The sequence below is a fragment of the Budorcas taxicolor genome, chromosome 6 (assembly GCF_023091745.1).
Source record: "Budorcas taxicolor isolate Tak-1 chromosome 6, Takin1.1, whole genome shotgun sequence".
NCBI lineage: Eukaryota > Metazoa > Chordata > Mammalia > Artiodactyla > Bovidae > Budorcas > Budorcas taxicolor.
In genome coordinates this window covers 103,130,571-103,153,278 of record NC_068915.1, presented here as the reverse complement: position 1 = coordinate 103,153,278, position 22,708 = coordinate 103,130,571, and the positions used below count along the sequence as shown (strand labels likewise).

Genomic DNA, 22,708 nt, shown 5'->3' with positions numbered 1-22,708 from the left:
CACACTTCTGCACAGATGCAAGCGCTGAGCATGGAGAGGCTGCCTAGACTTGAAGGAACAATGAAAAGATTCTCATACCCGCCACCAAGAATGTTCTATTCACACTGCTGGGGCTGAGAAGCTGACCGGAGCGTTCACTTTTCCTGAAGCCGCTGCCACCTGGAGTTGCGGGGGGTGGTGGGATCTCAGCTCTGGGATGACAGCCTGACACTGACAGAATAAGAGACTGACTTTTAATCTCTGTACAGCCAACTTGTTACCCTCCAGGCCAGGCAACAGCCCCTGGGCTGTCCCCTGCGGCGGCGATCATCATGCCTGTTTCCCCTACAAGCCTTTGAAAAGCAGGGTCAGCTCTTCAGCACCTCATGCCCTGGCATGGTGCTTGGGACATGAATGGTGTCTGGTGCACACTTGCTAAAAGCGTTCAGACACATCTGCAGATGAGCCTTGCTTATCTTGCAAACCAGGCTTCCCTGGTGGCTCAGAGATAAAGAGTCTGCCTGATATGCAGGAGATTGCCTGCAATGCAAGAGACACATTGTTCAATGTGAGAGACCCAGGTTCAATCCCCGGGTAAGGAAGATTCCCTGGAGAAGGACATGGCAACCCACTCCAGTATTCTTGCCTGGAAATCCCATGGACAGAGGAACATGGCGCACTGCAGTCCATGGGACTGTAGAGTCAGACACGACTTAGCAACTAAACCACCAACATCTTGCAAGCCAGAGTCCTTTTAATTTTCTTTCCCCTGGGATCCTGAGTAAACACTCCCTCCCCAAATTCCTCCCCAAGTCTGGACTTTGTCCTTGAAATGACTGTTTTTTCAGGGAGCTGGGTTCCAAGCAATTTGCTCTAGAAACTGTATACTATGTGATCCTAGATAAGGCAAGTACCTCCTCTGTGGGGTTGGGGACAAGGACACTGACTCCTGCCTGGCAACCTCCCAGCATTGAGGAGATCTTGTTTGGGAAAGTGTTTTGTAAATATGAAGCAAATAAAATATCCTCTCATACAGATCATCTTCACCATAATTCACACCATGACGCCCAGAGTCTTCAGATGCAAGTAACCAACTGGGGGCGGGGAGGGTCCTGGGTGGAGGCACCCTAACAATTTGTAATAATTTTCTCTATGACACCCACTTGCCAGGGGCTAGACTGCCCTCTGGTTTCCCACTTTCTGTACCTCACTTCAGCATTGCCATCTTGGGGTGGTCCCTTCAGCCAGAAGTTTCTATTTCCCATGGGCATGGAGCAAATATCTCCTTTGGGTCATCTATTCACTGAGTCACTTGCTTGCCAAGCATTTCACAGCGTGTGTCCAGGGGCTGGGATTTAGGGCTGAATGGTACCCAGCTGGTGATGATGACGAAGGCACAGTTGTGGGGAGGTAGGTAGCCAAGTCTGGGACAGTGAGAATTAGGGCCCCCAGGGGTGGGTCATGTCATGATGGGGACACCAAGGAGGGAGTGAGATGATGTGAAATCAGGGAAGTCTTCCTGGAAGAAGTGGCATTCTCACCAAATGTAGAGAAAGAAGCAGGGGTTTACTGAGAGGCCAAGGGGAGCAGGTGGTGGAAGCCTTTAGACCCAGGGAAGGTGAGCAAGCTGGAGGAGCAGGAGCTCAAGGTGGCTGGAGTGGGCTGGAGGAAGGGCTCTGCAGTTAGCCTGAGTACATGGCTGGAGAAGCAGGGCCCTGAAGGCCGTGGTTAGGAAGTGGAGCTGGAGCCCCAGGCGATGGAGCTGCTGGGGGCTTGTGAAAGGAGATCATTTGGGGGTTACACCATTACCCAGATAAAGGCATTGAAGACCTGCTGTAACTCTTAACCCCTTTGGGTCTAACCCTTTTGGAAATGCAGTCAGCCTTGGGAATTCATACAAGCACGCAATGATCTCAGAACTCCAAGTACAATTCCATATGTGCACAGTCCCGGGCAAGGGGCAGACCGAGACCCTGAAGGACGCTCTCCGGCTTTAGAGTGTGGTTATCGATACGTTGTAGCATTTCAACTTTAAAACTGCAGGTACTGCTCCTCCATGAGCTGGTGACTGGCTGGCACTTCCCATTGCCCAGCGGCCCCCTGGAGGATTTCTTCCTCTCCAAGTGGCCCTTTCTGACTCCAAGATTCGCAGAGTTGGGGCTGTCAGTGCCCTCTGAGAGGAGGACAGCTGGAAGACTGTGACATACCCCGTGGCCCTGGGTGCAGTCCCCTCCCAAACACCAAGGTCCCCAACAGTGACCCACAGACTGTCAGGCCCCTCCCCCTTCCTCTGTCGGCACCCTCTTGCCTTAGGCGGTCTTGCCATCCTGTGCGGGCAGGGGTCTTATCTTACTTCCCAGCCCCAGTACTGAGCTCACCACATCATGTGGAGTGGACACCTGTTAAATGCTGATTACTGACCCACAGACCAGTAAGTTACTGGAGGAGCAGAGTGTGGCACCCACCCGTGCATCCGTCCACCAGGACGTAAATCCCCCCATCACTTAGTGTCAGTGGGAACGCTGGGACTCTCCGTGCCTCCACTTCCTCATCTGTAGAATGGGGGTAAAAGAGCACCTCCCTTGAAGGTCGCTGAGGGACAAAGGAGTGGACAACAGAGGTAGAGCACGAGAAGTGGCAGCTGCTGCAGAGATTCCCTCATAAATACGGGGATCATTCTGCACCCGCACGAAGCTGGTGAAGAAGCGCACCAAGGAACTGGAACCGACAGTTCTACCGAGTCATGAGGCCTCTGCGACAATGCATCCAGTAGGGTGCACTGGGTGTGCCTCCAGTGTCCTCCCCAAACTTCCTAAGTTGATGTCCTCACCTCCAGGACCTCAGAACATGACCTGATTTAGAAATACAGTCCTTGCAGACACAGTTAATTAGGATGGGGTCATTAGGGCGGGCCTTAATCCGCTGTGACCACTGTCCTTATAAAAAGGGGATATTTGAACACAGACACATATAGAAGGAAAACGACGAGACACAGGGAGAAGACGGTCAAGGAGAGAGGCCTGGAACTGATCCTCCCTCACAAGTCTCGGAAGGAATGACCCTGCAGACACCGTGATCTCAGACTTCCAGGCTCCAGGACTGTTGTTGAGATCACCCAGTCTGTGGTCCTTTGCTAGAGCACCGCAGGAAACTCTCATAGCACTTACCTCTCCATTTGAACAACAGGGAAATCGAGGCATAAAATGAAATGATGTGCAAGGCTCCCAGGGCTCCCAGAGGGCAAGGCCAGGCTCCAGACCCACCGGGTTCGGGGACTTGACCTTGCCTGTCTCCATCTGGGAGAACTGCTAATGTCTGGAACAAGAAGCTGATCACCCAGGTGCCAGGCCCCCTCGGAAGCGAAAACAAGCCACTCGAGAAACACTCAAACCGTGATGAAACAGACACCGACAACCAAAGTAAGCCCTTGCCAATACACTCTCCCAGACAAGCTGCTAGATTGCTAAAAGCCAGAATCAGTGACCGTCCCATGACATTTTATACTGAAATGGTCCCTGACATTTGTTCCATGTTTAAAGGGCTCTTGCATTCGTGTTCCAATGGGCTCTTCACTCTGACACACTTAGAAGGCACCGAGCACTGCTAGCCCTTTGCCCAGCAGACAGGTGTTAAAGACCCCAAGTTCACAGGGTCAGAGATGGCCGGGAACCTAGAGCAACTGAGCCGCAGGCTGAAAAGGGCCTGGACCCACCCGTGGGGCCCCAATAATGAGACTCAGACAGTCTGTGGTCCTTTCTCCCTCCCTCCTTGCATTTGATAAATATCTAAGTTCCTTCCCATGTCAAGTGCTGTGCTGGAGCTGGGGTTATGGCAGAAAACGGAGAGGACCTGAAGGATTCTGTGTGTGGATGGAAGGAAGCAGAGAGGAAAGGAAGGCTAGTGAGAAAGAAGGCAGAGTGGGGATGGGGGCAACACGGGGCACCTCACGTGGGGTGGGGGCAGGGTCCTTGCACTTGCACGACCACAGAGGGTGACATGAGTCCAGGTATGTTTCCATGGGCTGTTACCATGCCAACCCCCCTGCCCAGGGCGGTCTTTCAGGATGACCATGGAAGCAGCCTGAGGACCCTGCCTTCAGCAGCTCACCCTGTGGTTCACGGGCACTTGCTCCAGAGAGGCTGGGCCTGGCACCAAGGACAGTGCATCATCTGGGCCTTCAGCCCAGGTCCCAGGAGGAAAGAGGAGGAAACACTACCTGAAGGAGGCCAAGGAGGAGGAGGAGGTGAGGCCGGAGTCATTGCTGGCCGTGTGAAAGCATGACTGTGGACTGAATTGTGTCGCCTAAAAGTCAAATTCAAGTCTGAACTCCCCCCAACCCCACCACTGCCAGCACCTGTGGCTGTGACCTTGTTTGGTAACAGGGTCTCTGCAGATGCCCTAATGACCTCCCTAATAAGGGTGAGGTCATCCTGGAGCAGGCCTGGCCTCCCCCATCTCACCTGCCCCTGCAGACTGCCTCTGAAACCAGGCAGAGGTTCTCAGCCCTTTGGCCGAGAGAACCACTCCTGGGGACAGCCCTGCCCAGAAAGCCACCAGTGCTCTCCGTCTCCCTCGGCCCATGGGTTGCTGTAATGGGGGAGCTGGTGATCACAGGCCCTGTCCACTCCAGGGCCTTGTCAGCCTGTGTTTCCATCAGCATCTTCCACAGATCGGAGGAGACAAATCGCAGTCACCTTTAACCGACTCCAGGGCTTCCCAGGTAGCACCCGTGGTAAAGAACCCACCTGCTAGTGCAGGAAATGTAAGAGATGCAGGTTTGATCTGTGGGTCGGGAAGATCCCCTGGAGAAGGAAATGGCAACTGACTCCAGTATTATTGCCTAGAGAATCCCATGAACAGAAGAGCCTGGCAGCCTACAGTCCATGGGATTGCAAGGAGTCGGACAGGACTGAAGCGACTTTGCACGCAGTGAAGCCTAAGCTCTTGGGGCAAACAAAAAGACAAGAAAGAGGAAACCATGATGTAAGCAGTGTGAGTGACTCCATCCAGCCTCCGCTGGACGTGACGAGCCCATGAAGACGTGATGGTGAAGATGACGATGGTGATGGTGACAATGATGCGACAGAATCTAAATCCTACCGGGTACCAGGCTCTGTGCCAGGGCCTTCCCTGCACTTTCTCATTGCATCCTCATAATCACACTAGAAGCAGGTCTCAGTATCGTTCCCATTTCACAGTTGAGAACACTGAGTCACAGAAAGGCTTAGTAACCTGCTGGACTTTATCGGCACTGGTAAGAGAGAGAGCTGAACTGCTCTGTCCACTTGGGGTCCCACTTGCCACTTAAAGCATGAGCCTCGCACCCCAGTGCATGTGGTTCCCACGTTTAAGGATCAGCATTTTCTATTCCACAGGCCCCTGCTCTCTCTGCTACTCATCTGATAACGGGCCAGCTTCTCCCAATGCTAGAGGCAAAAATGGCTGGGGACCACACTTGATGAGCAATTCAGGGAATTTTTGAGAGACTTCTGACTGGGCACCGCAACCTCCAGCAAAGTCTTGAGAGCATGAGCCCCTCAAGAGATGTAGCTCTCCTCCAGTTTCTTGAGATTTTTCAATGATAAGGCCTGAAACATCTAAAAAGTCACAGATGTGTGTCAACAAGGGGCTTGTAACTGATGGCACCCAAGCCACTGAATGCAGCCACTGATGCTGCACCAAACTGCTCAAGACCCAACTCGGGCCCCAGGGTCCCAAGGTAAGGACAGCTTCTTGGAGTCACCGCCCTGATCTGGCCCGGGTCCCCTTGCTGGCCCTGATTCTTTGGTGACCCTCCTGGGTCTCAGTTCCTCCATCTAGTCAGTGGAACTGCACCTGGCTTGCAAGGCTGCTCCAAAGATTAAATGAGAGAATGTAAAATGTACAAAATATTTACTCCTCACTAAAGCATTTAGGTATTCAGCCTTTCCCTTTGATAAAAGAGAGAGCAGCAGGGCAGAGAGACTGGGAGAATAAAGGCTGTAAGCCAACAGCCTAAATTAAAGCCTTACATTTAGGAAAATTACAGAAAGGATTCTAAAGGACAGTTTTCATCTCTACACCATTTATTTTCTGAAATTGCAACAAGGTGCCAATATCAAAGGTACACGACTTTCCTTTTATCTAATGAACTTAATGGAGAAAGAACGAACAGGAAATGCAAAGGTGATATTGGCAGGATGAAGTACTAAACAAAGAAACTGTGAGCACAGACAAACTCATTATTAAAACAATCTAGGCAGGATACACTTCATGATCTTGAGGAAACTCAAGTTCCAGTTAATTTGGAATAGACTGTCCAGGCCAAAAGATAAATGTGATTTTTTTTTTTCCCAATGAGCCATCTTCTTTGGGTTAAGGTGGCTTCCTGATTTTTCCTTAAATGCAAATCGAACCACTGGGACCTTGACCTCTTGGAGGGAGCTGACTAACTCTCTCCCTTTACAGGGAAGCGGCCTTGTATGCGAGAAACCGAGCACCCTGGACTCACGTGCAGCGTGGATCAAATTCCAGTTCTGCCTCTTCTGAGCTGTGTGACAACAGGCCACTGTACTGCCTCTCTGAGCCTCAGCCTCCTCTGCGGAGTGCGGACATGAACAGTACCTGCTTCACAGATTTATGAACATTAAATGATGCCTTTGAAAACACTGCAAGGTGCCAAGCACATGGCAGGAGTAATATTAAACACACATTTTTGCTCTTCTAATCAGTTAGATGACAACATAAATGTCCAGCCTGCCCTTGGCTCCAGAGCTTAAGAAACTTGCTCAGGGTCACACAGCCAGGAAACAGGACTAGAAAGGGGCCCAACCCTGCATATTCTCTACTGCACCAGCCTTGGGGGTCTCCTGTGTGCTGCTGCTTGGACTGCGGCTATGGAACCCATCTGACCTGGACCTGCCCTTGACGGGCTCACAGTCTAAAGAAGCAGAGATGAAGATGCATATACAGGACCACCAGGCTGGGAACCATGGTCACCTTCGGAGCTGTGAGGGAGGTGGGAAAGGCTGACTGCTTTCCCAGGGAAAGGGTGGATTGGGGAGGCAGGAGCACAGGACAGTTACACCACATTACACGTGGAAGAGAGCACCTGAGGCCTGGCACAGGCGGGGACCCACGAAAGGTCAGATAGCTGGACGCACAGGAGGGACAGATGATGAAGGCTGAAAGGAACTGGCTGGCTCCCTGGAGAGTGTTGGATGCAGAGATGGAACAACGAGATGGTCCGGTGAATGAGATGATGGAGGGTGAGTAGAAGAGAGCATGGATGGGTGAACAAGAGATCGGGTGAGTGAGTGGAAAGGTGGATAGGTGGCTGAGCAGGTGGACAGATGATGGGGAGGTGGCTGGACTGGTGAACGGGTGAGTGAAGTTGTATGGGTGGACCGGTGACACCAGGTGGGTAGATGGGTGGATGGGTGAGTGGATGGAATGAAGGATGGATGGATGGGGATGGTGGTTTGGAGGGGTGGATGAAGAGGAAGTCTGGGGAACGAAGGAGTCCATGACTTGACTAAGTGGCTGGGCGAGAAAGTTAAGAGGAAAGCAGAAAATCACTCACGCCCTGGGTTGTGGTCACTTACCAGGCTACGGGGACCAGCGGGGCCCTTGCTGAGCGCTCTCTCCCCGGGCGCCTGGGCTCCCAGTTCCCCCCGTAGGCTCTCGTTGTGCTGGGTGAGCTCCTCCACCTGGGCCTGCAGGCCGATCTCCGACAGCTTCAGCCCATAGATGGAGCAGCGGAGCTCTTCCAGCTGCCCGCGGAGCCGCCGCTCGGTGGCGCGCTGCTCCCGCAGCCGGCGCGCCGCCTGGTCCCGCTCGCGCTCGCCGCGCTCGGCCCTGGCCCGCAGCGCGCGCAGCTCCGCGGCCCCTTCGCGGGAGCCCCGGAGGTCGCCCGGGCCGGAGGATCGGGGGCCGCCGGGGTTCGGGGCGTCCAGTTCGGCCAGCAGGAGGCCGGCGGCGCGACAGAGGCGCCGCACGTCCAGCTCCAGCCGCTGCACCTGCGCCCGCAGGACGCGCTCCTGCTCGCGCACCAGGCGCAGCTGGCGCCGCTGGATCCGCCGGCCGCGCTCCAGGGCCGCCGCCTGCCGCCCCAGCGCCGCGTCCTTGCGCTGCAGCCGCTCCCGCAGCCGCCGCAGCCGCCACCGCTGCCGCCGGGCCGCGCGCTCCTTCTCCCGAACCTACGGGTTGGCGGTGGAGGAGGGCGTCAGGAAGGCCGCCCGGGGTCTCACTGAGCCTGTCTTTATTTGAAACTTCGATATTTTGTTGTTCAGCGTGACTTTTCTTTTCGCATTAATTTTTACATTAAAATATTGCTTCGAACATTATTTATCTCAATGACGGTTACTGGCGCCCTCTTAAATGTTGCCCAGGATGCAAGTGCCTTCCTTCACGTCTTCTTGAGCTCCAAGGACAAGGGCTCAGGGAAACTTGGTCAGGATGGGGACGGGCTGGTGCACACTGGGAGGGCCAGTGGTTCCAACACGGAGTACCCCCACACCAGTTTGAAAAGAGCTGACACCTGGAACCCCCTGGGTGTCACTTCTTCCACGTCAGAACCTCCCAGACCTCTCCGTTGTTCAGTGCCTGAAAGGATCATGCCTGGTCCAGTAAGGGTCAGCTGAAAACCGTGACTTCTGGCCGAGACAAATCAACAGTGTCACAGCAGCCATTCCTTACTGTGAATATGACCCCAGGAGCTACTGAGAAATGAACTGCAGAATGTCAATCGGCTAAAAGTCACTGATCCACCACGTGTCTGTCTCAAGGATTTTTGTTTCTGCATGGCTCCCTGCCTATCCGAGAACACACCTCCCTATTCTTAAACCTTGATCTCCCAGACCCATGGGCTGTACACTGGACCAGGGTGACCCACTCACTGCAAAAAAAACAGGGTCCTGGCCTAATATTCAGAATTAATTTATGCACATGGGTAGACATGCCTTCCTGTTAAGATCTCTTTCAACTGTTAGTGCCTACACATGTATTTCTTAAGAGCTTGCAGAAGACAAAACAAACAAGAGCAAAAGAGAAACAGGAAACCTGAGAACAGCTAGGCAGGCTTTGCTTTCAGGGGAAATTGGGGCAGAAGAAACTGGAGTCAGATTCCCTGCAAGGGCTGCCTGATGGTGCAAATCCCCAAGTCAGTGATGCTTAGAGCCCAGAGCTCCGTTACCTAGACTGGTCTACCTCAATCACCTTTGGGAGTGACCACAGGTCGCCACAGAAATGAGGCGTCTTTGTATGCAAATGATTACGGCAAATACAGTCAACAGTGGGGCAAACTGTCATTTGGCAGATATCAGGTACAAAGGGCAGAGTTCACGCATTTCTGCAAACTTGCCCTGAAATGCAGATAGTTCCAGGCAGAGGTGGAGGGTTAGCATCTGGGCTGGGTTGAAGCTGGGCCAAGTGGTCTCCGAGGGGGCCCCTCACCACTCTGAACGTCCGCCCTTCACCTGGAAACAGTGTTTTGTGACAGGACGTTCCCAGGAGCATCCTGATGACAGAACAGAATGCAAGGCGTGTGGGCCACAGAGCTGCAGGTCCTGCAGTGTCTGGAGCTCACTCCCAGCATTTCTCTGGCTTGTCACCCTCACTTCTGTCTCCCCATCAAAGTATGAACCTCTGGTGATTGCAGAGCTTTGCACATATTTTTCAAATGTATTTTATTTTTTTGGGCACGCCACAAGGCATGAAGGAATCTTATTTCCCTGACTAGGGATCGAACTCATGCCCCCTGCAATGGAAGCACAGATTCTTTACCACTGGAGCGCCAGGGAAGTCCCAGGACTGTGTATGCTTACCTAGGAAATCCTACGTGTATATAAGGCTTTATTATAGGCTTTATTACAGGATTTTCTACAAAGAGATTACATGGTTGATGGCGGGAGCCCACACAACACCACTGTATTTTGGGTTAAAAAGTCCTGGATCTTGATGATGATGGCTTGTGAATCCAAGAGGATAGACTCAACTTTCTGCACCTAAAGTTCAATGTAAAGGGAGAAAGCAGCACTTGCGTGTCTCCCTGGTATCTCAAAGGCTAACTTTGATTTAATTGAACTTCTTATCTTCCCTGCTTCACCTCTATTTCCTTTAAAAGCTAATCAATCTGGTGTTTTTCAAACTTTTTGGACTGCTTCCCATGGTAAGAAACATCTTTTAAGAACATGGCCCGTTACACACATGGCAGGTGTTGACAACTGGAACAAGCTTCACGAAACAGCACTCCTCTTCACACACATGATGTCCTTTCATATTTCCTAGTCAATTCCATCTTTAAATGCTGGTTGCAAGTTACAGAACTGATTTCACAACCACTGGCGGGAGTCAACCTGCAATTTGACAATTGCTGTGCTCGCCTGTGAGTAGCAATTTGCTAAAAGAGGATGCCTCTCAGGATCTCTGGGTCTCTGCCCACCAAGTCTCTGCTCTCCAGCCTTCGTCTTCTCTCCCCTGGAACACTTCAATAAAGACTAGTAATTACAAAAGCAACTAGTGCTATTTAAATGCCTACTGTTGTGAGTGTTTTACAGATACTAACGGATGCTGAAGCTGAAGCTCCAGTACTTTGACCACCTGATGTGAAGAACTGATTCATTGGAAAAGACCCTGATGCTGGGAAAGACTGAAGGCAGGAGGAGAAGGGGACAACAGAGGATGAGATGGTTGGATGGCATCACTGACTCGATGGACGTGAGTCTGAGTGAACTCCGGGAGTTGGTGATGGCCAGGGAGACCTGGCGTGCTGTGATTCATGGGGTTACAAAGAGTCAGACACAACTGAGAGACTGAACTGAACTGAACTGAGGGAAGCCTGACGCGCTGCAGTCCATGGAGTCACAAGGAATCGGGCACGACTGAGCGACTGGACTGAACTGAGCTCTCTTAATGTGTGTGTGTGCTTAGCTGCTTAGTTGTGAACGACTCTTTGTTAACCCCAGGGAGCCTGTAGTCCACCAGGCTCCTCTGACCATGAGATCCTCCAGGCAAGAATACTGGAGTGGGTTGCCAGTTCCTACTCCAGGGGAATCTTCCCGACCCAAGGATTGAACCCGTGTCTCTTGCATCTCCTTCACTGGCAGGTGGATTCTCTACTACTGCACTACCGGGAAAGCCTAACTCCCTTAAACCAGACAACAATTTAGGAAGGTTGGTGCTGTATCATTCCCATTTCACAGAGGAGGAAACTGAGGCCCAGAGAGGTTAAGTCATCTGGCCTACATCACAGAGCTTGTGAGTGGCAGACGAGGGTTGGCTCCAAACATCTGCCTCCAGAGCCAACTCCCTTAACTACCCACTTCTTCTCCAGTTATGCTCTAACTTGCCCTCTCCGTACATCACCTCTCTTTCCCATTCGATTAGAGTGATATCCCCGAAACCCTGACTTGAGCCTCTCCTGCTCAAAGTCCTGCCCCCCTTGGCTTCCAGACTTTGATTCACGCCATGGTTCTGATGATTTGTCCTCCTTGGGACCCTCCTGTCTCAACTCCAGTCCTGCTATGCTCTTCCATACCTCCATGCCTTGCCCAGGCTCTTACCCACCCTTGCATGCTGTTCTGCAAGGCCCAACTCACAGGGCCCAGATCACTGCAGCCTTCCCCGCTTCCAAAAGCACACTGCTGCCTGCACGTTTCCTCATGGCTCCATCACCCGGTTTTGGAGTTACTGGCCTTCCATCTGTGTCCCCACCCACAATCCAGCTCCTGAAGGCAGAGACTCGGCATCAGTCCTTCTCCTTGTCCTTAGGCCAGAGCTGGCTCCCCTGATGTCAGGCACCAAGCCCACAGAAATGAACCTCTGGCCAGAGCTCCTAGTGGGTGCACAGCTCCCACAGGCCACCCAGTGGACCCCAGCCAGAGCCCTGTGAGGGGGCAGGGCAGGACGTGAGCCCCATTTCACAGATGGGTCAGTTGAGGCCCAGGGAAGTCACGTGACCTGGCCCAGGTCCAGTGGCCCCTGACTGCACTGCTAGAATGAGGACCCCTCTCACCCCTCCTGTCTGGCTCTCCAGGCCTGCCCCCATGGTCTATATTCAGGCGCAGCTGCTGCCACGTCCAAACCCATAGGGTGACTCTGCTGGAACAAGAAAAAAGTGCCGGAAAGAAGGAGGAGGGGCTGTATACCTGGCTGGCAAGCTCCCCCTGCAGTGCATCCAGCTGCTCCTGGGCCCGGAGAGAGGCGCTTCGCTCCTGGAACACGCGCATGCTCAGCTGGTCCACCTTCTGGAGGAGGTTCCTCTCCGACAGCTCCAGCTCCTGAATCCTGCGCATCAAAGCAGCAAGGCGCTTACTCAGTGTTGAGTCCTGCCCCGGCCACAGGTGCAAGGCCTTGCACCAAGGCCACAGCAGCAGTGCCCAGAACCAAGGACACCTCCGAGGCTAATTGAGCCCCTTTGTAACTGTTGCCAAAAAACCCCCTGATCACCACTAACAAGCTTCCTGACTCCCAGTTAGGCAAAGATGCCCACTCCAGTAAACACCCTATTGCGCCCCAACCAGTCACCTAACACCAGCCTTCCAGCAGCAACAGTCTTTGTCTTGAGGCTATAAACATTGGCTATTGACCGACAAAAGCTGTCGACTCTGGCCCATCAGGAGTCGTTGGCCCTCTGCGCTCACAGCGACCACCTTATACCTGCTCTTTGTTCATAATACACTCACTCTTTTCTGCGGTCCTCTGTGTCTGGAAATTCTTTCCCAACCTGTGCGCAGACTGCCCCAACACTCAGGATGAGGTAAGCGTGGCCTAAGGTTTTCACAGACACTGGGATTATCTTTTTCTTTCTTCTGTTTTTTGGTCAATTTGATATTCAGACAAAAAATGACATTTTATAAAACATTCGTATGTATGTTTTTCAAGATAATCTAAAATACTTTGGAGACCTCTTTTGAATAACAAGGCACCAGGAACCTTAACAGTGTTCTCAACCCTTCAACCCTAAACCAGTAATTCCCAGTACGGGTTATACCACCGAAGAAGGACTGAGCCCGGACCAAACATCTGCATTGTCTCAATTAATCCTCATGTGATCAGCCTTAAAGTGGGCTCCTTTTCTCCTATTTTGCACATGAGGAAACAGGATCAGAGAGGCCGGGCAACTTGCCCAAGGTCACACAGCATTATGGAGTCCAGGCTGCATGACTCCCAAAGTTAAAGTGTTAATCACTCAGTCATGTCCGACTGTTTGTGACCCCACAGAGTATAGTCCACCAGCCTCCTCTGTCGGAATTCTCCAGGCAAGAATACTGGAGTGGGTTGCCATTCCCTCTCCAGGGCATCTTCCTGACCCAGGGATCGAACTTCAGTCTCCTACATTATACAGGCAGATTCTTTACCATCTGAGCCATCAGGGAAGCCCATGACTCCCAAACTCAGGCTCTAATCCTGTGCTCTGATGCTTTCCACTTGAGCTACAGTCTTGCAAATCTCTTCTAGGGAAATGATTAAAATGCAGAAAAAGTTTTTTGTGATTACAAAAACTCTGAATTACTTACAGAAGTGAGAAGTTGGAAATGACCTGTGTAATAGTTATGGAGTATTCTTGCCTAGAGAATCCCAGGGATGGGGGAGCCTGGTGGGCTGCCGTCTATGGGGTCGCACAGAGTTGGACACGACTGAAGCGACTTAGCAGCAGCAGCAGCAAGCCTCTGGAAGTCTTTTTTATTATCCCGAGGAAGAGCTGAAGTTGCATCATATGCAAAGTAATACCCAGGCTGGAAGTGAGCTCTGACCTCAGCTCCATAGACAGGAGAAGCACGTGTGAATGGAGGGAAGCCATAAGGGAAGGTCTGCCTGCTGGTCCCATTGAGAGAGGAGGAGCTACAGTGACTCACTTGTCTGTCTCCTGCCTCGTATCCAAGTCCCTTCCATGTGCCAGTCTTACTTCTGTACTAGATCACCACGAAACCCATGGAAAGTACGTCTGCTGCCTATGTGGACAAGCTCTACCCATCCTCATCCTTCACCCAGCTCCACACCATGTGACCTGCACCTCCAGGACAGACTCTGCTTCCCCTGGAGAGGGCCCAGATTTGCCTCCTGGCTCTTCCACTCACCAGTCATGAGGCCTTAATAGGGCTCATTCACTACTCTGACCCCCAGGATCTTCATGTGTAAGAAGTAACTGCACCTTGCTCTGGGAGTTATTGCGATGATTAAATAAAATGATGCACAGTTATTAATGACCAGGCCAAGAGCCCCTTCTCCTACTCTAGCTTTGAGGCCCGGGGGGAAGGTCTCTAAGATGACAGAAGGGAGGGTGCCGTCTTGTATAGATGACAATCATGTTCCTTCTAAAATGAACCAGAGGAACAGTGCTCATGCTTAGTCGCTCAGTCGTGTCTGACTCTGTGCGACCCCATGGACTGTAGCCCACCAGGCTCCTCTGTCCATGGGATTCTCCATGCAAGAATACTGGAGTGAGTTGCCATGCCCTTCTCTAGGGGATCTTCCCGACCCAGGGACGGAATTAGCATCTCCTGCATTGGCAGGCAGGTTCTTCACCACTGAGCCACCAGGAAAGGTTAATCAGTCAGAGAGTTGGGAGGAGTACCTTCTGACTGATTATAAAATGTGGTGATACCTGAATGAGAAAAGAGAAGCCTAACTTTTTTAGTTTTTGAGACCAACCAGAAATATTAAAGCCAAGACAATATTTAATCCTGGTATTATCCCATTACTTAAATTAAGCAGAAAATGATTAATCTCATTGCATCAGGCTGAAAAATGGCCTCCAAATATAACCAGGATCTATGAATATAACCTTAAGATGCCAAAGAGACTGTAGACGTGATTATGTTAGGTATCTTGAAATGGAGAGATTATGCTGGATTATCTGGGTGGGACTAACTGCAATTATAATTGTCCTCCTCAGAGAGTGGCAGAAGGTGAGACCACGTGACCACTGAAGCAAGATGCTACACTGCTGGCTTGAAGATGGGGAGGGGCCAGGAGCCAAGGAATGCACCTATAAATGCTGGAAAAGGTGGACACAGATTTCCCCTACCCTGTGACTGTCGGCCAGTGAGGCTACTTTAGAACTTCTGCCTCCAGAACTGAAAGACGATGAATGTGTGTTGTTTGAAGGCAGCACGTCTGTAGTAATTTGCTTTAGCAGCTGTAGGAAACATTTTTGTTGTTTAGTCGCTCATTCATGTCCTACTGTTTGCAACCCCATGGACGTATGTAGCCAAACAGGCTCCTCGGTCTATGGGATTCTCCAGGAAAGAATACTAGAGTGGGTAGCCATTTCCTTCTCCAGGGGATCTTCCTAACTCAGGGATTGAACCTGCATCTCCTGCATTGGCAGGCAGATTCTCTACCACTGCACTACCAGGGAACCCCCTAGGAAACACAGACACTTAACAGATAAGAACTAAACAATGAAAATCCTTTTTTCATTGATTAGTGATGTTAAAAATATATTATACTATGTAGAACTGCAAAGAGTGGTATGAAACTGGGAGACTCTATCAGGGAACTTCCACCAGGATAAATTGGTGCCTTGTCGCTGCAGATACCATTAGGCAGGCTGCTTGGGTCTGAGGGCCAGCGTCCCCACGTGATTGCATGTGTGACTGGGGAGAAGTTATTAAATACTTAAGCCAGCACCTTGATTTCCCTACCTAGAAATTGAAGATATCAATATTACTTTGTTTTAAATATTTTTTAAGGATAAGTCACTCTGCTTATTTAACTTATATGCAGAGTACATCATGCAAAATGCCAGGCTAGATGAAGCACAAGCTGGAATCAAGATTGCTGGGAGAAATATCAATAACCTCAGATATGCAGATGATACCACCCTTATAGCAGAAAGTGAAGAACAACTAAAGAGCCTCTTGATGAAAGTGAAAGAGGAGAGTGAAAAAGTTGGGTTAAAGCTCAACATTCAGGAAACTAAGATCATGGCATCTGGTCCCATCACTTCATGGCAAACAGATGGGGAAACAATGGAAACAGTGACAGACTTTATTTTGAGGGGCTCCAAAATCACTGCAGATGGTGACTGCAGCCATGAAATTAAGACGCTTGCTCCTTGGAAGAAAAGCTATGACCAACCTAGACAGCATAGTAAAAAGCAGAGACATTACTTTGCATACAAGGTCCATCTAGTCAAAGCTATGGTTTTTCCAGTGGTCATGTATGGATGTGAGAGTTGGACTATAAAGAAAACTGACTGCTGAAGATTGATGCTTTTGAACTGTAGTGTTGGAGAGGACTCTTGAGAGTCCCTTGGACTGCAAGGAGATCCAACCAGTCCATCCTAAAGGAAATCAGTCCTAAATACTCATTAGAAGGACTGATGTTGAAGCTGAAACTCCAATACTTTGGCCACCTGATGTGAAGAACTGACTCACTGGAAAAGACCCTGATGCTGGGAAAGATTGAAGGTAGGAGGAGAAGGGGATGACAGAGGATGAGATGGTTGGATGGCATCACCGACTCAATGGACATGAGTTTGAGTAAGCTCCAGGAGTTGGTGATGGACAGGGAGGCCTGGTGTGCTGCAGTCTATGGGGTCGCAAAGAGTCAAACATGACTGAGTAACTGAACTGAATTGAACTGAACCGAACAATTAAGCCTGTTAATACTTGTCGAGCACGTAAATAGTACCTTGCCCAGAGCAAGCACTCAACAAGTATTCAGTTGTTATTAATTTTGTTGCATGTAGGTTGGAAGTGAATTTGCAACAATGACGGTGTTATGGCCCTGTGAGTAGGGTTCTCTTTCTCAAATTTCTAACACTGTGGTTGCATTAGTTTTACCATAAATACTTTAAAATTTTAACTCTTTAATGGAAGTGAGATCCAATGTACACTACTGATCTTTTACTGTGTCTTACCTGGAGGAAATCCACGGTGACATTAGCCTGAAGTCTATATTCACAGTTGTGTGTTCAGACCCTGGCTTCAGCTCTTAGTGACCCTGGATAATGTATTCCATCCCCTGAGCCTCAGTTTCCCCATCTGGAAAAGGGGCTCATATCACTTTGTATGTCACAGGGTTCAAGAAACAGCTATCTTCACCCGTGTGTGGGAGGACCTGCACTGTGGCCCAGGCCACAGGCTCTTGGTAAGCCTTAACTCTTTTTCTCCGAACCCTTGCCACGGATCTTGCTTTCCCTTCCACCCTGCTTCTGTGGGACACAGCCCACATTTGGGGAACGGAATGGCTACAGAGGACATGAGAACTGAGGACCCAGCCCACATTTCCCCCTAGGTGGGTACAGGATACCCCGCTTCCCAGGATAGCCTCACCCCAGCCCCAGCCACAGAGGCCCTTCCCCTCCATCACTCATGGTGCCTCCAGGCTGTCTTTTCCTCACATGGAAGGGGCTCCTCTGGCAGGGGTTTCCCACCCATCTTTTCCAGGCCTCGTGACCTCATTTACACTGCCAGGTATAACCAGTTGTGGGTTATACTTTTATCTCTCCAGGCTGGGGCCCTGCCTTTTCCAGCTGTCAATCCCTAGAACTTGTGTTTTGGACTGCGTGTGTGTGTGTGTGTGTGTGTGTGTGTGTGTGTGTGTGTGTGTGTGTGTGCGTGTCTTAGTCATGTCCAATTCTTTATGACCCCATGGACTGTAGCCTGCCAGGTTCCTCTGTCCATGGAATTCTCCAGGCAAAAATACTGGAGTGGGTAGCCATTCCCTCCTCCAGGAGATCTTCCTGATAACCCAGGGATCAAACCCAGGTCTCCCGCATTGCAGGCAGATTCTTGACTGTCTGAGCCACCAGAGAAGCCTCTTTGGACCAAATATGTCCCCTGAAATACATATGTTGAAGTTAGCTAACCCCAGTACCTTAGACTGTGACTGTATTTGGAGACAGAGTTTTTTTTTAAAGAGGTGATTTAGTTAAGATGAGGTCATTAGGATGAGCTTTGATCCCATTTGACTGGTATCCTTATGAGAAGAGGAGACCAACATGCACAGAAGGCACAGAGAGAAGGCAGACAACATCAAGCCATGGAGAGCAGTCTCAGAGAAACCAGCCCTGTCCACACCTTAATCTTTGACTTCCAACCTCTAAGACTAGGTGTCATACAAGAACATAGGCTTTGGATAAAGACCTGGATTCAAATGCCCCACCTCTGGACCACGTTGCTTCCATTAGAAAAGAGAGCCTATGCCAGGAGGTTCAGCTATTTTCATGCTGTGCTGTGCTCAGTTGTGTCCAACCTTTTGCAACCCCATAGACTGTAGCCCACCAGGATCCTCTGGCCATGGGATTTCAGCAGGCAAGAATATTGGAGTGGGTTGCCATTTCCTCCTTCAGGAGACCTTCCTCATCCAGAGATTGAACCCACGTCTCTTGCATCTCCTGCCCTGGCAGGCAGATTCTTTACCACTGAACCACCCGGGAAGCCAGGAAGCTCACCAGTGAGAATCAAACAAACACAGGGAATCTGCTACAAAGATGACAGAAGAGATGAAAGGCAAGACAGAGCGGACAGGCAACCCAGAGGTTAGCCACCACTGGGGCCACTTCTGCCCCTGGGGCTGGAAGGACAGATAGAAAGAAAGTGGAGACACCAGGGCCCAGGAGCAGGACCACAGAGGATGCCAAAGGCATGACTGAATGGCAGCCACTGTGGGAGATGTCACCCAGAGCAGAGGAGAGGTGGGAGAATCCTGGCTTCTCCTTCCTCCTCCCTTCAGCGCCTCCCATTGGCTGGATCCACATGAAAACCAATGAGCAAGGGAGCCTGGGAAACAGGCTCAGTGCCTGTGGCACAGAGCAGAGGATGGGAAAGACAGACGAGCCAGAGGCTGCTGTGGGCAGACTACGGAACACTGACTGTTTTGCCTGCATCCTTAGCCATAGACTGGCTTCCCTGGTGGCTCATAGGATAAAGAATCTGCCTGCCAATACAGGAGACGCAGGAAAAGTCCCTCGGTTGGGAAGGTCCCCTGGAAAAGGGCATGGCAATCCACTCCAGTATTCTATCCTGCCTGGAGCATTCCGTGGGCAGAGGATCCTGGCGGGCTACAGCCCACGGAGTCACGAAGAGTCAGACACGACTGAGCAACTAACACTTCCCTTTCCTTCAGCCATAGAAACAATTTAATACACCCTTCTACCACGATGAGGCCCTAGGATTCTTGTTATATTTTTAGGCCGTAGGATTCTTTTTTTTTTTTTTTAGGCCCTAGGATTCTTAACGTACACAAAGAAGAGGTCCAAAGGCTATATTTACCTGCTCCTCAGCCCTGACTCCGACATCATGTACTTGTCCACAGCCGCCAACAGGTTCTGCTCTGAGGATTCCAGCTGCTTCCTGAGTGTTCCCATGTCCACGTCTGGGCTTCTGGCTGCTCCTTCAGGAAAACATCCCTGCTCCTCATCACTCTCCTCTACATCGTGGAAGATCCAGGACGTGTCGATCTTCACATCAACATTCATTATATCACACCCATCACTGCTGGGGGCTCTGACAACGTAACTGAAACTTTTTTCAGTCCGTCCTTTAGTGTTCGGCTCCATCCTGTACATTGTTCATGGGCCAAGACTGAATAAAATTAAGTGAATCTGTAACATTGACCTTCTGGAGACTTCCAGGTGGCTGCAGTGGCTTGATTGTGCAGGAAAATATCCTTTGAGGAGGGCAAGAACAGGTGGATTATTTATGAGTGGGAGACTAGGGTTTCACCTGCACAAACGTCATACAATATGAATGAAAGCCTCTCATTTTACAAGCCAGCATGCCCACACTCATCCAAAGCAGAAAAGCCACTTGGAGTTACAAACTGAATAATGTGTACAAAGAGGTAAAGTAAAATTTCCAGGCAGAACCATGAGCGTGTTAGAGATTCTCAAGAGTGACACTCAAGTTTTCACCCAGCAATAAATGATGTTCTAAACTTCCTTTCTGAGTCCAGCAAACACTTATCACTGGCTTGGAGTTGACTAGGTGGAGGGGAAGGGAAACTAGCACTGCACTGGGCCATCTTGCCTTACTCAGTCCAGTTCTCCTGCCTGATAACCCTGTGAGATGGGCATTTTCAGAACCATTTTATAGATGACATGATGAAACAGAGGCTCTGGAAGGTAGAAGAGCTCATTCAGGCCTCACAGATGGGCAGTGGCAGAGTCAGGATTCAAATCCAAGCCTGGCTCCAAAGCTTGAGGGGCTGGGCTTCCCTGGTGGCTCAGTGGTAAAGAATCCAGCTTTCAAGGCAGGAGACATGGGTTTGACTCTTGACCTGGGAGGATCCCACGTACCACAGAGCAACTGAGCCCACGTGTCACAACTACTGAACCTGTGCACCAGAGCCCGGAGCCACAACTACTGAGCCCGTGTGCCCTAGAGCCTGTGCTTGGCAACAGGAGAATCCACTGCAATGAGAAGCCCATCACCACTAACCAGAGAGTAGCCCCGCCCCTGCTCTCCACAACTAGAGGAAAGCCCATGCAGCAGTGAAGACCCAGAACAGCCAAATAAATATTAAAAAAAAAAAAAAAAAGCTCAAGGGGTGAAGGATGAACCAAGACCCTGAACAGGAGGAAACACATCATGTCGAGTGTGGGGGAGCCTGAAGCTGGAAAGGTGGCCAGGGAATGACCCATCGCAGCCAGCAAAGGTGGGCAGAAGGCTCCTCCAGGGGGAAGAAGCATCAGGACCGGAGTCCCAGGACAGGGTCAGGAAGGTGAAGGCGATGGGAGCGAATGGGTTTGGCTGGCCCAGTGGACACAATTGAGGGGGAAATGAGGACCCAAGCAGGACAGGTGACTTGTGACCATATACTTGTGGGCCTTGGGCTCCAGGATGTGGACTGTGGCATCTCTGTGTGGGAAGTGGGGGTCCCTGGAGTGTTTAGAGGCAGGGGGGCCCTGGTCAGATCTTACTTTGAGAATTGGAGCACTGTGAGGGTGTAGGAGGTGAGAACAGAGGCAGCTGGCCACGGAAGAGGAGCCAGTGCCATAAATAGGCCCAGTGGTACAGGAATCAGTAGAAATTTAAAGAGGCTTAATTCTCCGTAAAATGATGGACATCATTAAAGAGATGTGTGTGCATGCTAAGTCACTTCAGTCATGTCTGACTTTTTGTAACCCTGTGGACTGTAGCCTGCCAGGCTCCTCTGTCCAAGGGATTCTCCAGGCAAGAAGACTGGAGTGGGTTGCCATGCCCTCCTCCAGGGGATCTTCCCAACCCAGGGATCAAACCCACGTCTCCTATGTCTCCTGCATTGGCAGATGAGCTCCTTACCACTAATGCCATTTGGGAAGCAAGAGTGTGTGCTTAGTCCCTCAGTCGTGTCCGACTCTTCGCGATCCTTTGGATGTTAGCCCACCAGGCTTCTCTGTTCACGGGATTTTCCAGGCAAGAATACTGGAGTGTATAGCCATTTCCTCCTCCAGAGTAAAGAGATGGACATCTCTAAAAATGATGGATGAGACTTCCCCAGCCCTTTTCTGAGAGGATCTACTTTAGAAAACTTATAGTTCTTTCTTCATCTCTTTGAAATACATGTAAATCCTTTTAAAACCCCATAAGCCTTTTGCCAGTTTTATGACCCAGGAACATCTTTCTCAAGATCCTGGGAGCCATCTCTTTGGCATGCAAACATTCAAGGAAAATAGGACCTCATCTCCCAGTTCCCGTGGGAGGTTGGAGCCTACATTCGTGATCACCTGGCTCCAAGTTGCACAACCACCTCTTGTTCTAAAGATATGAGAAACTCCATTTTCCTTTGTATAAAACAAATCAACAAACACAGAGGGTCACCTCAATAGCCAGATGGACTTAGGGCAACATACATGTAATAATTAGTGTTGCCAAGTTCTTTGAGAACAAATTATTGCTTATCCCGAAGATCTGTATGAATAGGGTCTATCTCCTTGGCTCATAAGATTATGAATTCTTTTCTGTCTTTGAAAATCTCTTAGCAGATGGTCTGTGATGCACATCACATTCCGGTTTGGTGCTCATTTGATAATGATTGTTTTCTCTCTTATCTATCTCAGCAGAGAGAGGTAGTCTGGCTTGGGAGAAGATTGTGTTTTAAAATATATTTCCCAACCATGCTGGGAAAAAATTTAAAATTACCCCAGCAAGATCCTATTGTATAGCACAGGGAACTATATTCAACATCCTATAATATATCATAATAGAAAATAAAAAATTTAAAATATTTTTCCCCAACAGTGGCCACTGTGTAGGGCGGCTCAGGGGCTTGCAATAGACACAGGGAGGTCAGAGGCAGCAGGGCGGGGTATCGGCCGCGAGGGGGCGCTGTGGGGCAACTTAGATTTCTTGTGTTTATCCAATGGAACTTCGGACAAATCATTTAACTTCTCATAAAAGGTAGGGGTGGATAGTAAAAACAGTACCGACATCAAGAGCTGTTGATGCATAAATGGGTTGCTGTAGGCAAAGCACTCCTGTACAGAGCCCAGCACCCAGTGAACACAGTGGGCAGGCTGTCAGGTGGTGGACAGAGGCAACCCCTTGCAGTTACTGGCTGCCTGCCTGGGCTGTGTCCACCTCTGTCTCTTATGTGCCAAGTTCTTAGGCAATTAACTCTGCCTCTTGCAAAACAAGGTGAACAGCAGTCTCCTCCCTGCTGCTGCATGAGTCACTTAGCTCTCAAGTGCCTGGTCCTGTGCCTGGCACAGTGAGTCCCCAGGGACCCTGGCTCCAGGAGCCTCCTCAAGCAGGGGGACTGATTGACAGCTGACTGAGACAGGGTGACCACCTAAAAAAAAATCACAGTGCCAGGCCTG

The 22,708-nt window shown here is 50.5% G+C and overlaps 1 protein-coding gene across 1 annotated transcript in view; it reads right to left on the bottom strand.

Moving 5' to 3' along the window:
• C6H4orf50 (chromosome 6 C4orf50 homolog) overlaps positions 1-19,468 on the bottom strand; it is a 62,259-nt gene extending 42,791 nt beyond the window's left edge. Inside the window, exons 1-3 of the mRNA XM_052641787.1 lie at positions 19,182-19,468; positions 12,105-12,243; positions 7,563-8,156 (exon numbers count right to left, since the gene is read on the bottom strand). Coding sequence (XP_052497747.1) covers positions 7,563-8,156; positions 12,105-12,243; positions 19,182-19,468 — 1,020 coding nt within the window. The remainder of the gene's footprint in view (positions 1-7,562; positions 8,157-12,104; positions 12,244-19,181) is intronic.
• Between the last annotated feature and the right edge of the window lie 3,240 nt (positions 19,469-22,708).